The sequence below is a fragment of the Megalops cyprinoides genome, chromosome 11, assembly GCF_013368585.1.
Source record: "Megalops cyprinoides isolate fMegCyp1 chromosome 11, fMegCyp1.pri, whole genome shotgun sequence".
Taxonomy (NCBI): domain Eukaryota; kingdom Metazoa; phylum Chordata; class Actinopteri; order Elopiformes; family Megalopidae; genus Megalops; species Megalops cyprinoides.
Genome location: NC_050593.1, coordinates 255,692 through 271,633, shown reverse-complemented (window position 1 = coordinate 271,633; position 15,942 = coordinate 255,692). Strand labels below are relative to the sequence as shown.

Genomic DNA, 15,942 nt, shown 5'->3' with positions numbered 1-15,942 from the left:
GTAAGCTTCTCAGACAGTCTTCAGAGAAATTGAGAACTGGTTTTCAGCTGATTTGCCTGGATAAATAAGTGTACACTTCCTGGATAGGCTTCACGGAAACTGAAAACTGGTTTTTAGCTGCTCTACCTGGAGAAAGCATGAATATATTCATTACATAGCATGTTATGCCATTATCCATCCCAATATTGAAGACTCCACCTTCTGGTCAAGGTGAATGGAATAGAGTATATAAGTACCTGGACCTTGGTGTGGCCAAAGGGGAGGCTATGTGTCCAGGTGTGATGCTCCTTTGATGGCCTAGTCAGTCACAGCCATTTTTACACACAGCTTAAAGAAAATATAATTTTTATTATATTTATAATTTAATATAGTTGTTAATATAAAAACACTCAAATCTGAGAAATTGAGAAGACTGTTACACAACACCAGCAAGGATGGGACTTGGAGTAAGTTATTGTTTAGTTTTTGTTCTCCTTTCTTTGTAAAAAAAAGTGCTCTTTATTAACTCTATTTCACTGTAAAATAAGTCAATTAGGCACAGTGATAGTATACACTATCTGCTTTTTAGGCATGCAGTCATCTTAGATTTGACCTTTAAGGGTTTCCTGTTGTCCTGCTGTGTTAATTGTCAGCAATAAGTGGCTGGCTAATAACACCATTAAATTAATATAGCTTAATTGGAATGTTTTGAAGCCACGCTTTGATATGAAATTCTGCACATTTGTGCCTTCTGCTTCACTGAGGTTGTGCTATATTGCTATAACCAAACCACTTCTCTCTAAATGTAAAGAATATTTCTAATCTGGCAAGATAAATGATTCACTTTTCTGAGTGGCAGATATTTTGTTTGAGTTTGAAGCAATTAGTCATGTTTCTTTTCTGACACAGAGAGGGAGTGACAAGTATAAACTGGCACCGACCTCAGAGCATGTGGTCAAAAAGAAGAAGCCACAGAAAAGGAAAGATAAGGACATGGAAGAGCTGAAGAAGGAAGTTGATTTGGTGAGAAAGGTTTCTTACCCCAGTGGACAGTGTTCTTTCACTTGTAGTCGCTCCAGCTGTAGGTCTCAGGTCAACCAGAGCTTCTATTTTCATTGAACTGTGTGGTGACGAGTGAATTTACCAAGAACAAACCTATAACTTTTTATGGAATCCATTTTGTGGTACATCATAGATTGATGGAGTTGTAGGATGTGAATGCATAATATATCAGAAATGTGGATGTGGTGGTATTCATATTATTTTGATTTTGAAGATCCATCCATACGAACATATATTTTCAGGACATCACTCAAATTGTAAATGCCATGTCTAGATGAATTCCTAGATCAAGGCAGAACATAGCAATGTACAGGAAAATGTGAGCACCCCCTATCTGTCAAAGTGGAAAAAATATTACACACAGAGCCCTTTTGCGTGGTTTCCCAAAATGTACACAATGCATTAATCATAATATTTCCTACATTCAGTTATGGGGAAAGTAATTTTATTTTTATTTAGTTTTATTTGACATTAATTTAAATTCCAATACAAAAATAATAATAAAGCACTCTGGGTAAAAAAATATGTAATACTTGCATCTAAACTCCATTTTTTTTTCTGTAGGATGATCACAAGCTGACCTTTGATGAGCTTCAGCGAAAATATGGCACAGACATAAGCAGAGTGAGTTTCTGATCCTGGATAGATCTGTGGAACCATTGTAACAAAAGATGGAACTGTTGTCTTACCTTACACTATTACCAGGTGAAAATGATTCCACGATTCATTTATATTATGTCAACATGTTGATTGGTGTCTTTCATCAATTTCTACAACTTCTTCAGAAGCAGGAAGCACAACGGGCTAGATATACATTCTGCATTCGGCTAGATATACAGGCTAGAAATACATTCTGCAGAATGCACTGGCATGCCTGCTGTTTTCTGATGCTGAAGAGTTCTTAGTTTTCATTGGACTCTGTAATAAAGTCTTTTGGCTTAAGTATAGGAAAACAATACTTTTGAGAAACCTGGAACCAGTGCGTGTTTGGTTTATAGAAAACTTGATATGACCTGAGAGCTTCATTCAGTCAGCTCTAGACCTTCTCTCATTCTTGCTGACATCTTAATGACTCACTGTGGAAGAAAAAGGTTTTGTCATCAACAGCTCACTGAAATATGCAACAAGTGAATATACTTGTAAAATCACAATACCTTGGAAAATGTCAAGTTATGAGCAATTCTATTTCGCAATGATCTCCCAAGGTGTTATTTCAAATGATTTCAGTGCTGTGCAATTCCACTCAATACATTATAAGATGTTATTTATGGGAAGGAAAAAATACATGAGGACTGCACAAAAAATCTTGCTGTTAGAGGTAAATCCTAACATAAACTATCAAGAGGTTTAGTGATGTTGAGTATGATTTATGTCTGACACTTATTTTCAAGCTAAAGGAAAATGCCTTTGTATGCTTTCAAGCTCCAAAGACATCCAATTTTATACACAAGACCCTACAAGGGTTCTTCAGCCTAAGGGTATGTTTTAAAATGTCTGATTGCATCTTCATTTGCCACAGGAGCACAACATGTTGTCCATCAATGGCTTTTCAGAATGCCCAGAGAAATGGGACAGTTGTTAGCATCCAGCCACGACTCATCAAATGTCAACAGTCATGGACACATATATGCTCATATGCAGGAGTAACAAAGCTTGTTTCTCCCTTAGGGGTTGACTGTTGCTCGTGCCTTGGAAATTCTAGCCCGTGATGGGCCGAATGCCCTGACCCCTCCTCCCACCACCCCAGAGTGGGTGAAGTTCTGCAAGCAGCTGTTTGGTGGCTTCTCCATGCTGCTCTGGATTGGAGCCATACTCTGCTTCCTTGCCTACAGCATTCAGGTTGCCTCAGAAGAGGAACCAGCAAATGATAACGTAAGAACACAGATGTATAACAAACTGGATGGCCCACTTTAGCTCACCTGGAAGAAATCCATCACCAGCAGGGACTTACGTATATTACGATTTTAATGTAAATTTTAGCTTTACAAATGAATTACACAATATTGCATTGTATAATTCATTGGTCAAGCTGGATTTTTTATTTTACTTTAGTAAATGATCTGTTTGAATCTGCTTAAATAATTAAGTAAATAATCTGTTTGAAGGGTAAAATAACTGTGTCACATCCAGAATTGGAATGCACAGCTACTAAGTCCACTACCTAAACCATGGCAATATTTCTCTCCTCATTTCTCATTTGCTCTGCACAGCTGTACCTGGGCGTTGTGCTTTCTGCTGTCGTTATCATCACTGGCTGCTTCTCCTACTATCAAGAAGCCAAAAGCTCCAAGATCATGGACTCTTTCAAGAATCTGGTCCCTCAGGTATGACCTCTAGCATATTACAACCCCGCTGTGCATAAGAAAATTGTACCCAAAAATGAAGGTCAGTTGGTCCAAAATGTGATCCCATCATCAACCATCTATGTCTGGGACCACAGATGAATGACTTTGGATATTTTTCCAGATTTGGGGAACATGGTTATTTAAAACAAGTAATAAGTAAGCCTAGGGCAAGATACTTACATCTATTACTATGTAATGCATGCAAATATGGAGTGATGCTCAATTCTACCATTGGCTGTTCCCCCTGGTAGCAAGCCCTGGTGATCCGTGATGGTGAACAGAAGAGCATCAATGCAGAGGAGGTGGTAGTCGGGGATCTGGTGGAAGTAAAGGGAGGAGACAGGATCCCTGCTGACCTGCGTATCATCTCAGCTCAGGGTTGCAAGGTGGGTCCTTCAAAGATTATGGTCCCCCACCAAAGATGGTCACCTGCACCTGCGCTGAGCTGGTTCTTGACTTTGATCTTTGACTGTCACTTAGGTGGATAACTCCTCCCTCACTGGTGAATCTGAGCCTCAGACCCGCTCCCCTGACTTCTCCAATGACAACCCCCTAGAGACCAGGAACATTGCCTTCTTCTCCACCAACTGTGTTGAAGGTAAATCAGAAAATCAGAGATAACTACAAGAGCAGCAGACTCACTAGTATAGTGAATGCCCCCTTTGAGCTGAATTTGTTTTTTAGCTGTATTCAAAAATGAAGTATAGTTTTATCAAAAATTAGCTATTTGTTTTTTCTGCATTTTAAAACCAAACATTTTAATATATGAAAATTTCACCATTGAATGTGCAGTATTTCACATATTTCAGAAAACAGTTGTAATGAAAAATCACGTTCCACATCCCATGCACTATGCCCCTCCCACCAGGCACGGCTTGTGGTATTGTGATCAACACTGGTGACCACACTGTGATGGGCCGCATCGCTACCCTTGCCTCAAGCCTTGAAGTCGGACAAACCCCAATTGCCATTGAGATTGAGCACTTTATCCACATCATTACGGGCGTGGCCGTCTTCCTGGGCGTGACCTTCTTCATCCTCTCCCTTATCCTGGGCTACGCCTGGCTGGATGCTGTTATCTTTCTTATTGGCATCATTGTTGCCAATGTGCCTGAAGGTCTCCTAGCAACTGTCACTGTGAGTGTGGAAATTACATATGACATGTTTTGTAGTGTTTCATAGCTTCCAGTGAAAATTGTATATTTAATCTGAAAAGCTATTTGGGTAGCTTCTGTATATCCAGGCAAACATACCACAGGGCTGAACTCATTTAAAAAATTAAAAATCAGTTCCTTTTCAATATGTTCAACAAAAAACACAGTTTAAAACTTCACTGGAGGATGATGGATGCTGAGAGCTCTGGGGTCTGCCATGAGCCACATTAAGATACCATTTGCTCAGTGACTCCCAGGTCACAGATACACAAACAACAGCAGCAAAAATGCTACTACAGTCAAGCATACATGTCATTTCAATTTATGAATGCTGCACCTCACTGGGTACATGAGATGACTTTGAATGAGCTGAGCTGAAATTGAATGCTGGGCAAAAAATATGTTGAAAACTTGGAGTAGATTCTGTTGAAATTTTTCTGTCGTCTTTGCTATGGCAAATTTGTTGTGCCTAGTCTCTGTCTGATATCCACCTGCCCCCAGGTGTGTCTGACCCTGACTGCCAAGCGCATGGCCAAGAAGAATTGCCTGGTGAAGAACCTGGAAGCTGTGGAAACCCTGGGCTCCACTTCCACCATCTGCTCTGACAAGACCGGCACACTAACCCAGAACCGCATGACCGTGTCCCACATGTGGTTTGACAACCAGATCCATGAGGCGGACACCACGGAGAACCAGAGCGGAACCTCTTTTGACAGGAGTTCTGCCACCTGGGCTGCCCTGGCTCGCATTGCAGGCCTCTGCAACCGAGCTATCTTCCTGGCTGAGCAGAGCAGCGTGCCCATCCTCAAGGTGTGTTCCAAGTGTCCATTATGTTATGGAGATAAGTGAACAGTTTTCTGCATCCCTTCACAGCAGTGGAATTGATGATTTCTGCTTCAGTTTAATGGTGGGACCAAGCCATGTGGTATGGTAATGCCTAAGCATTTACTGCCAAAAAAACTACATATATTGAATGCACATTCCCTGGCCTCAGCAGCTTCCTGACTTCCTCCAGGAGACCATCACATGCAGCAGCTGAGGGCCTGCTTTGGAATCTGAGCTGCTGGAATCTTCATTAAGATGGTGATGGATGTGTGTGACCAGCCCATTCACTCCTTGTTTTTCCCCTTTCATCCTTCACAGAGGGATGTGGCTGGTGATGCCTCTGAGTCTGCCCTGCTGAAGTGTATTGAGCTGTGCTGTGGGTCTGTGAAGGACATGAGAGAGCAGTACACCAAGATTGCAGAAATCCCCTTCAACTCCACTAACAAGTACCAGGTACACAGAGCATATCCTGTCGTCTTTTCCCGTGTTATCATATTTAACTGTAATCTGAATAATCTGTTTGTCTGTTGGTTTTCCCCTCATACAGCTCTCCATCCACAAGAACCCCAACTCCTCTGAGCCTAAACACCTCCTGGTAATGAAGGGGGCCCCAGAGAGAATTCTGGATCGCTGCTCCACCATCATGATCCACGGCAAAGAGCAGCCCCTTGATGATGAGATGAAGGATGCCTTCCAGAATGCCTACCTGGAGCTGGGTGGGCTGGGGGAGAGAGTGCTCGGTAAGGAAAGTAAACAAACCACAAAAGAAGATTTTTTCTATTAAATATTTGAACAGAAGGTGAATCTTCACTTGTTGCATACTCTCTATGTCTGCTCTGCAGGATTCTGCCATTTTGCTCTCCCTGACGAACAGTTTGCTGAAGGCTTCCGGTTTGACATTGAAGAGGTGAACTTCCCCACTGAGAACCTTTGCTTTGTTGGCCTCATGTCCCTGATCGACCCACCCCGTGCTGCTGTACCTGATGCTGTGGGGAAGTGCAGAAGTGCTGGAATCAAGGTACATCCAAAAGGTTAATTGCTCAATCAGCTATTATGGAACTGCCTCAAATCATATCCAGGACTTTGAACTGAACGTCCCTCCCGTACTCCAGGTTATCATGGTAACCGGTGACCATCCAATCACTGCGAAGGCCATTGCTAAGGGTGTGGGCATCATCTCTGAGGGAAATGAGACTATAGAAGATATTGCTGCTCGTCTGAACATCCCAGTCCGTGAAGTCAACCCTAGGTACAAAATCATCTTTAAACCACAGTTGATTAGGCTTTGTGTCTAATTAATCGTAACAAGAATATGGTAATACTTTGTTGCAGGGAGTTTCAAATCTGAGATCCATCCACTTGTATTCTTCCCAGAGCAGGAAAATGTCATGTGCTGGTCTTTTGAAAGTAAAAATTGAAAAACTAGAGAAAGCAGAGAGTTAGTTGATCCTAGCACAATTACTGCACTAAATTGGCATGCCAAATAAAATGTGAGGTAAGGAACAACATGAAAATAGAGTTCCTTGGCTTTAGACTGTGCCAGGGAATTTCAGTTTCTCTTATCTATATCAATAATGTTGATATTTATTCTTATGAACCTTAATAGCAATTTCTTATTGGCCATCTTTTCACATAGCATTATTGGTCTCAGTATGGACTGGCTTGGGTGCATATGAGAATGTTGGACTGAGATCAGAGTAGACAAATTAAATAAATGCATCTGTCTCAGAGATGCCAAGGCCTGTGTTGTCCACGGTGGAGACCTGAAGGATCTGACCTCAGAGCAGTTGGACGAGATCCTTAAGCACCATACTGAGATTGTGTTTGCCAGAACCTCTCCCCAGCAAAAGCTAATTATTGTGGAAGGCTGCCAGCGACAGGTACTGTACCCTGTAGTTGTAACCCATTACACACCTCAGACTGCTTGCTAGAATATTTTAAACTGATTAGGTGGTTCATTGTGCAGATTTAAAACAAATACATAATTTCACCCAGAGAGCTTGGATGAAATGCTTGGAGCTTGTCTGATGAACATGGGAGATCTGAATGCTGGTGCTTGTATATGTGTGATAAACCCTCAGGGTGCCATTGTGGCTGTGACAGGAGATGGTGTCAATGACTCCCCTGCTCTGAAGAAGGCCGACATTGGTGTTGCTATGGGCATCGCTGGTTCAGACGTCTCCAAGCAGGCTGCTGACATGATCCTTCTAGATGACAACTTTGCTTCAATCGTGACTGGGGTGGAAGAAGGTAAAGCAAATTTTAGAAGGAATTTCTGTGACTTCTGCAACAGTTTTCAGTTGGGTCACAGACATAAAGTACAACCTAAAATTTTGTAATTAAAATCTCAGAATATTGTAATTTTGTAATTTACATTAGACAATAAATCTTTTAGAAGAAATTTTAATCTGACATTATACAGTATCCTAAATATTTTAAAAAGATAGATTTAGCCTAAATCTGAGGGTAAAACCATCTCTGGAGGAGATCTCTGTGACTTCTGCAACAGTGGCATAAGTTGCTAAAGTTTCAGGCATGAACATGTGTTTCTGCTATCGTCAGGTCGCCTGATCTTTGACAACTTGAAGAAATCCATCGCCTACACCCTGACAAGCAACATTCCTGAGATCTCACCCTTCCTCCTCTTCATCATTGCTGATATTCCCCTGCCCCTGGGCACTGTCACCATCCTCTGTATTGACCTGGGCACTGACATGGTAAGGCCCCAAACAATTATTTTTGAGAAATCTTTATAAATCTTACTGACAAAGATCTGATGGTTTTTGATTGCTCATGCTGGATCCCACTTTCAAGGTTCCTGCTATCTCTCTGGCCTATGAAGCTGCTGAGAGTGACATCATGAAAAGACAGCCTAGAAATGCACAAACTGACAAGCTGGTGAATGAGAGACTAATTAGCATGGCCTATGGCCAGATTGGTAAGGACTCATTGTGCCAACTATAACTCAGTCTTTTCAATTTTGTATTCTCTTTTGTTTAAATGTACATACTGGTTTAGTCCTGTAATGGCAATCAATGCTGAGTGGAGTTCAAGGGAGTGTTCATCCTTTATTTACTGTCTACAACCCAAGGAATGATGCAAGCAATTGCTGGTTTCTTCACCTACTTTGTCATCCTCGCTGAGAATGGCTTCCTTCCGTCTAAGCTGCTTGGCATCCGTGTGAGCTGGGATGACAAGTACATCAACGACCTGGAGGACAGCTATGGCCAGCAGTGGGTTAGTGCCCATCACCTGAGCGTGTTCAGATAGCAATGAGAATGGTGGTAAAGAGCAGGAAATTTCTATTAATGTTTTCCTTTCTTGTTTTCTTTACCTCCTCCTGTTGTTTCCTCAGACATATGAGCAAAGGAAGATTATTGAGTATACATGCCACACTGCATTTTTCACCAGCATTGTGATTGTGCAGTGGACAGACTTAATCATCTGCAAGACCAGAAGAAACTCCATCATAAAGCAAGGGATGAAGTAAGTACCCAACATTCCATTACTGAGTGATACCGATTCCAATCTATAAACCACTGGACTTCTGTCAGGCATCATGCATTGAAGAGATGGATTGAAGGATAATCGCCCTTTGATTGACTGGGAACTTCAAAACTGGCACATGCAATGGTGAGAATGGTGTTGATTTGAGAATGTGCCTTTTGTTCAATCCAGAAACAAAATCCTTATCTTTGGATTGTTTGAAGAAACAGCCCTGGCGGCCTTCTTGTCTTACTGCCCAGGAATGGACATCGCGCTCAGGATGTACCCACTCAAGTGAGTTCAGGAGACGTGTTCCAATGTTGTATTATTATAGATAAGAGAAGGGAAATGCACTTGATTACAGAGTAAAATGCTTAAAACCAAAGTTTTTAAGTGGGTACACACATCCTATTGAGTTGTGAGTATTTTGTGTTTTTGGTGTACTAGCTCATATTTCATAGTTTTGAAGCACCTTAAAATAATGCGCACAATTCTTAATAAATGCAGCTATACCATTAGAATTACAATGTATTCATACGTGAATCACATGACCTAAATTCTAGCCATGTCCTCTAGTCATTTGATCAACAGTAGAACTCAAAATGCTATCATAATCTGATCTGGTGTGTTCGGCTAGTTTTCATATTTATTCAATCCAGCTGCAACTTGTTTCTTACAAATGCACCAAATTAGATCTCTAATACGGTGTAGTATTATGATTAATTGTCATATTACAGATACTTCACAAATATATATTTTTTCTTGTTGTGACTACAGTGACTACTACGTGTTGAAATTCCTTTTCTGCATTTTGTCACTTCAGACCCTGCTGGTGGTTTTGTGCATTCCCTTACTCGTTTCTCATCTTTCTGTATGACGAGGTCCGAAGGTACATCCTGCGACGGAACCCAGATGGTAAGATTCTGTCACCTGCTCATGTATCAGAAGATCACTTTCGCTGTGCCCTTTGCTCCCGTGGAGTGCAGTGCTTGTTGCAGTGAGAAGAGCCTGATGTTCAATTGCCATTTGCTCAAGTAACATTAAAATTGATTTAAGCTTTATTTTACTAGGAAGGTCCCATGAAAATAAAGAATCACTTTTACAATTAAACAATTTACAATTACAATTAAAAGCATGCACAGCACAAAAACAGAAAAATCATTCAATCAAAAGGTAAAACATTATTATAGAATAATTAATAGAATAAATATTATAGAATATAGTATTATAGAATAAAAATTAGAAACAAGCCTGGTTTAGCAAAACACATACGTGAAATGACAAAATTTATAGCTGAGGCAAAAAAAAAAAAAAAAGAATTTCAGAGAGAATGTCTACTCACTTCCATTTGAAAAACAGCATTCAAAAGAGGGACTCAAGTTTGAGACTGGCCTGGACCCTACAGCCATAATAAAACATTACATTACAGGGGACACACATTAGGAGAGACTATTACAGGGACCAACTTCCAGCAGAATAGAACATAAGTGTATCCATTCAAGTTAAATGAGCAACACTGTCAGACCAGGCTAACAACACTCCCAGATCAGTTAGTATGAGCATAACACCATTCAAACCCTACCACAGTTAACTTGTACAATCTGACTAGGCAACGGAAGTCAAGTATATTATGATACATCAGTCACTAGAACAAAGTATCCAAAATACATCACAATACTACATGTAGAACAGAACATCAAATACTAGAAATAGCAGGTATTAGGGGGCAGGGATTGAGATGGAACCGATTTGCAGTCTGAAGAGGTGGGTCAGAGAACAGCCAGTGATTCTCCTGTCCTACCATCCATGGGGAATTCATTCCACCACTTCTTTGCAGCTGTTGTCTGAACACTAAATGTCTGAACATTCCTTAAAGTACAGCCATTTTTCAGATCGAAGATTGTGGCTTCTGCATGAGAATAAAAATTTAGTGCTGACATACATTAGTAGGTAGTCTAGTTAGTCTGTTGCATTCTATGCACAGCAAGGGATGTCAAAAAGACCAAACTATACAGGATAAAATAATGTAATGGGTCCTATAACCTGAATATAGGTACTAGATCCCAAAGCAAAATGATATACTAAATCAAATTTATGAACACATAAATCAAAAATTGTCTCTCCACAATCAAGCTGGGGCAGGAATTTGTCAGCAACCAGCTGTTCATATGAAGACATAGAAAAGCATGAACCTGTAAGAGAAGCCCAGTATTAACTTCAGTTTCTTGGCTAGACACTCTGCGTGGTATTTAAAATTAAGATTTTTGTTTACCCAAATACACAAGTATTTAGATCTTTCTATACATTCAATAGGAATTCCTTTTATAGTGTTGATGAGGAAGTTTGGTACCTTTGTTCAGTCAGGGGTGAAAAACAGCTTTTGTCTTGTTTGCATTTAAGTCAGACTGAAGGTGAAGTCAGACTGTAATAGAAGCAGGCTTTGCAGAGGGAGAACATGAATACTTAGTAACTAAGTAACCAACTAAATAAATTAATAAATGAAATAAAATCGATACTTCAGATCAACAGTTACTGCTAAGGAAATAAATAATGCCGTTAATGTGTTATGTATTGATGAATTAGAAATGCATTGAAATCAATTCCTAAATCCTTTTTTGTTTGTTTGTTTCAGGTTGGGTGGAAAAAGAGACATACTACTAGAGCAGTCAGTGTGCATCAGCATGCAAGTGGTCTTGCTGCTCTGAATTTTAACCTCAGCAACTGTGAGAATTCTTCCCACAAAAAATTAGATAATAAACTATAGTGTCATGTGCTTCACCTCCTCAGTTCAGAGTAAATCTTTTGTTGTCTAGTGTTTTTTCCATGGGATACTGCCAATGTACAATGTTTCAGTCAGAAAGTGGAATGACCTTTTTCTCTTTTTCACACTGGGAGTCAATGAGGATAAAGGACAAAATATTCGTGGGAAAGTACTAGGGAGTTCTCGAGTGAAGAAACAATCTTTAAACCATTTACACTTACTTACATAACATTAATTATCAGGAACCAAGTCTTAGGAACTGTTAATTATTATTAATTATTTAGTTTTGCAAAGAGCATGGTATACTCATTTGTAGAGGAACATGAACATTCATAAGTTAATGACCCAAAATGAATTCAATCTGAATTAAACCTTAAGATGTGTGATGCATCATCATAATCATGATTCATTTTGCAAAATATGTGAAGAATTTTGCACCTGTTAAGTGAAGTTTATTGGCATCCAATCCATAAGCTCATCACAGGCGCTGCTGTCTTCTAACATTCATAATATCTTGCCTGTGGTGTTCTCTATTAAGTCAAAAAATACATGAAGAATACCTCTCAGTGCTATTTCAGCACAAATGAAACAAGGCCTGAGAAACCTTAAAAGTGAATAGACTTGTCCATCACCAAAGTGCAAAAGCAGCCAATCCCATTGTAGGAAGATCTGTGCCTGCTGGATGGGTACATCATTGCTCAACATTTACAAAGCTGCTGAATGTACCCACTATTATACCTGTTATTTCAAAAGCAACACATTATTTTAAAATGATAGAATAATGAAAGTTCTGGCATGTCATCTGAGGAATTATTGTTCAACCACTGACAAATTGATGACTCCATGCACAATTTTGTCTACAGTAAAGTATTTAGATCTAAATAGTACTGTTTCTCTTGGTCATAGAGGCCAATCTATCTATGCATCAGTCCATACACTTCCAGACATTTCTGTTTTTATCGTGCTCCACATTGTATGCACATCCATTTCTCTTCTATCACTCAGAACATCTTTAGTAAATTGACACTAATGAACAATAAAAACATCATGCCTATTTTCTGCTGTTCCACGTTGATATTTCTCATCTGTTAAGCTTACTCTTCTTTCTTAAGTCTGTGTTCTATTTTTGCTAAAAAGTGAACCTCAGATATGAATCAAAGACAGATTTCCAAATACAACTGGTATGTTTGTACACTTGTCAATCATTAACCCAGCATTTCACAATCCAGGTTCAGAGGATGCATGCTGTTATACATTACAGCTGAGCTGTAATTTGATTAGGTTTGATTTAGCTTTTAATTGAAAACATTATGGATATGATATCACTAAATAAGTACTTATTGGAAGATCTTTACTACAGATATGTGTTCAGTTGGCAAGCATTGGAAAACGCTGGATTATCTGGCTAATCATTAAGCATTGCTTTAATGATTAGCATAACTATTTTAATGATGAATATTAACTTTAAAAAGGCAATTAATAGTGTACACTGATTTCCAAGTTCTTCCAGTTGCATCCTCATTTCATTCATCCAAAATTCATTTTGCTGAATGCCCAGCTTGTGACAAGTGACAGGTGATTTTATTTCTTAGTGAAGATTAGGCTTCATTTTACATTTACATTTATTCAGTTGGGAGACGCTTTTATCCAAAGCAACTTACATAGGTTACAGTTGTTTTTTTACAATGTTATCCATTTATACAGCTGGATATTTACTGAGGCAACTGTGGGTTAAGAACCTTACCCAAGGGTACAGCAGCAGTGTCCCAGCGGGGATTGAACCGGCAACCTTTCGGTTACGAGTCCTGCTCCTTAACCATTATGCTACACTGCCGCCCACTGCCTTCATCTGCTCAAGACAATATGCACAAAACAGGGACAAAGTTCATAGAGACTTGTCCATCACCAAAGTGCAAAAGCAGCCAATCCCATTGCAGGAAGATCTGTGCCTGCTGGATGGGTACATCATTGTTCAACATTTACAAAGCTGCTGAATGTACCCACTATTTATACCTGTTATTTCAAAAGCAACACATTATTTTAAAAGGATAGAATAATGAAAGTTCTGGCATGTCATCTGAGGAATTATTGTTCAACCACTGACAAATTGATGACTCCATGCACAATTTTGTCCACAGTAAAGTATTTAGATCTAAATAGTACTGTTTCTCTTGGTCAAAGAGGCCATGAACTATCTATGCATCAGTCCATACACTTCCAGACATTTCTGTTTTTATTGTGCTCCACATTGTATGCACATCCATTTCTCTTCTATCACTCAGAACATCTTTAGTAAATTGACACTAATGAACAATAAAAACATCATGCCTATTTTCTGCTGTTCCACATTGATATTTCTCATCTGTCTGTGTTCTATTTTTGCTCCAATAACTACTCTAGGGCTTCCTACATGCTTGTCAGCCATAACAAACTACACTCTGTGCTGTGTGTGTTTTCTCTACATGCATGCATATTACATAAGCAAATATGCTCACCCGAGCACTATCAGCAGAAGTGATAGAACTCTCATTCCACATGGCTGCCAGAGCTGTCCTAATGAGAAGTGACAACCACACCAGCACAAGAGCTGATTGTAAATGACATGGACAATTGGAATGTGATATCTGCAAGCTGGTTTCTTACTCTATTGGATGAAGGATGCACTCTGGGAACACAGGGATCATGACAGGAAGGGAATTTATATCAGAAAAAAATTAAAGATACCACTTGCACCCTTTATTGCTTAATGTGGTGCAAATATGCATGAAAACAAATATTGGAAAGGATCAATGAAATTTCACATATCACTTGTGCAACTGTCCATAACCAGCTACCACTCTTCAACTACCCTTCCCAGACACATGCATAAGTTAATGCCTATGAGCTTGGTAAGCCATACTAAAAGCAGGCTTTTGTACCTGCTACTAGTGGGACTAGCAGTTCCTATTTTTATGAATGCTTGTAACCATCGTGCATGAACTTGATCGTATTCAGAGAAGAAAGTGGAACTCAATTGAGCCGCTGATATTGGAGAGTAACATATTGGAGCTTTTTTGAGTATGCTTAAGCAATAGCATTGAGCGATAATAATAATAAGCAATAACATTTTTGCTCCAGATTCCATGAACATATCGCTGTCTCCTGTCTCACTGTTAGTTGCAAAGTCTTTTCAACTTCTATCTTTTATATATTTCTATTTTATTAGGGAATTAGGTTCCCTTATCTTTTAGAAAAAGCCCTTGTTTTGCTGCTCAACAAGGTACCTTGCAAAGTTCCTCTGCTTTTCTAACTCCAGAGCAGTCATCCACTTGCTGTTTTTCTCTCAGTTTGCAGTAGTGACACTTTTTTCACATTTTTCTGTCTGTAACACACAAGTACACTCATTTGAAAGGGCCGGAGAGTATTGACCATCTGTGTTTATGTTATCTGAAGTATGTTTGTGTTAGATTGGATGACATTCTTGCTTTCTGAACAATGGGAATACAGAGAGGGAAAAAAAGATAAGGGTAAGATAAGAGTTTCTGGGAAGACAGGCCGCAATAACAGTTAATATTTGATAACCTCACAAAATGGTGGTTTATATTTTTTGTCAGTATTTATGAGGCATTTAGCATTTACTAAGAACATATGGATGGCTGCTTTTCAGAAATACTGTATGTATAAGTGCACTAACCACTCCTGCAAACATTCCATACAGGCTAAGGCTCTCAAAGTCCACATCAGGGGACAAACAAAAATTTATTACAACCAGTTTATCCCAGACAGAGCAACTAATCAAAATGGCTTGTCTTTATGGGGATTGGGGGGGGGGGTACTTTATAGGATTAATCACTTATAAATACAGTTTCTCTAATCTCCAACAGACTGATAGAAAGAATCAGTTGATAAATGATCAAAATGTAGCAAGGGTGTCTATGATGAAATTAGTATGGGTCTATTGGTGTTTCTTTTTGACGTGTGGTAAACACATTCACACATTCCTACTGTTGAATCAACCTATGCCAAAGGGCATTGCTACCAAGGGTGTGAGGAGTACAAGTCACCAAGAGGTAAGAGATAAATAAATGTATATCTTTATAAAGATAAACATTTATTTAATTTTGTGAATGGAGGCCATTTAGCAAACTGTAGTTAATTGGCTCAAAGAAAGTCAATAATTTATGCATTATTTAATACAGGCTGTAAAATGTTGTGCTATTACTTCTCAGTGAATAAACGTAATTAATGACAGACACTTATTTGGACCTTACAAGGTCCAATAATGCAAAGTCAGGACAGAGTAAGTGTGGACCAGTCTGGACCCCCATTATTTCAGCTCCATATGGAAAGT

At 39.3% G+C, this 15,942-nt stretch overlaps 1 protein-coding gene across 1 annotated transcript; it reads left to right on the top strand.

The window, feature by feature from the left end:
• The first annotated feature begins 263 nt into the window (after positions 1 to 263).
• Positions 264 to 11,629, top strand: LOC118785433 (sodium/potassium-transporting ATPase subunit alpha-1-like). The gene is made up of 22 exons (XM_036540059.1): positions 264 to 446; positions 889 to 1,002; positions 1,606 to 1,665; positions 2,710 to 2,913; positions 3,252 to 3,365; positions 3,638 to 3,772; positions 3,867 to 3,984; positions 4,255 to 4,523; positions 5,042 to 5,350; positions 5,684 to 5,818; positions 5,913 to 6,105; positions 6,208 to 6,383; positions 6,478 to 6,614; positions 7,095 to 7,245; positions 7,447 to 7,615; positions 7,928 to 8,082; positions 8,180 to 8,303; positions 8,457 to 8,602; positions 8,721 to 8,851; positions 9,044 to 9,145; positions 9,675 to 9,766; positions 11,484 to 11,629. The coding sequence occupies exons 1-22, from the start codon at positions 435 to 437 to the stop codon at positions 11,510 to 11,512; spliced, it is 3,075 nt and encodes a 1,024-aa protein (XP_036395952.1). The 5' UTR covers positions 264 to 434; the 3' UTR covers positions 11,513 to 11,629.
• Positions 11,630 to 15,942: the final 4,313 nt, after the last annotated feature.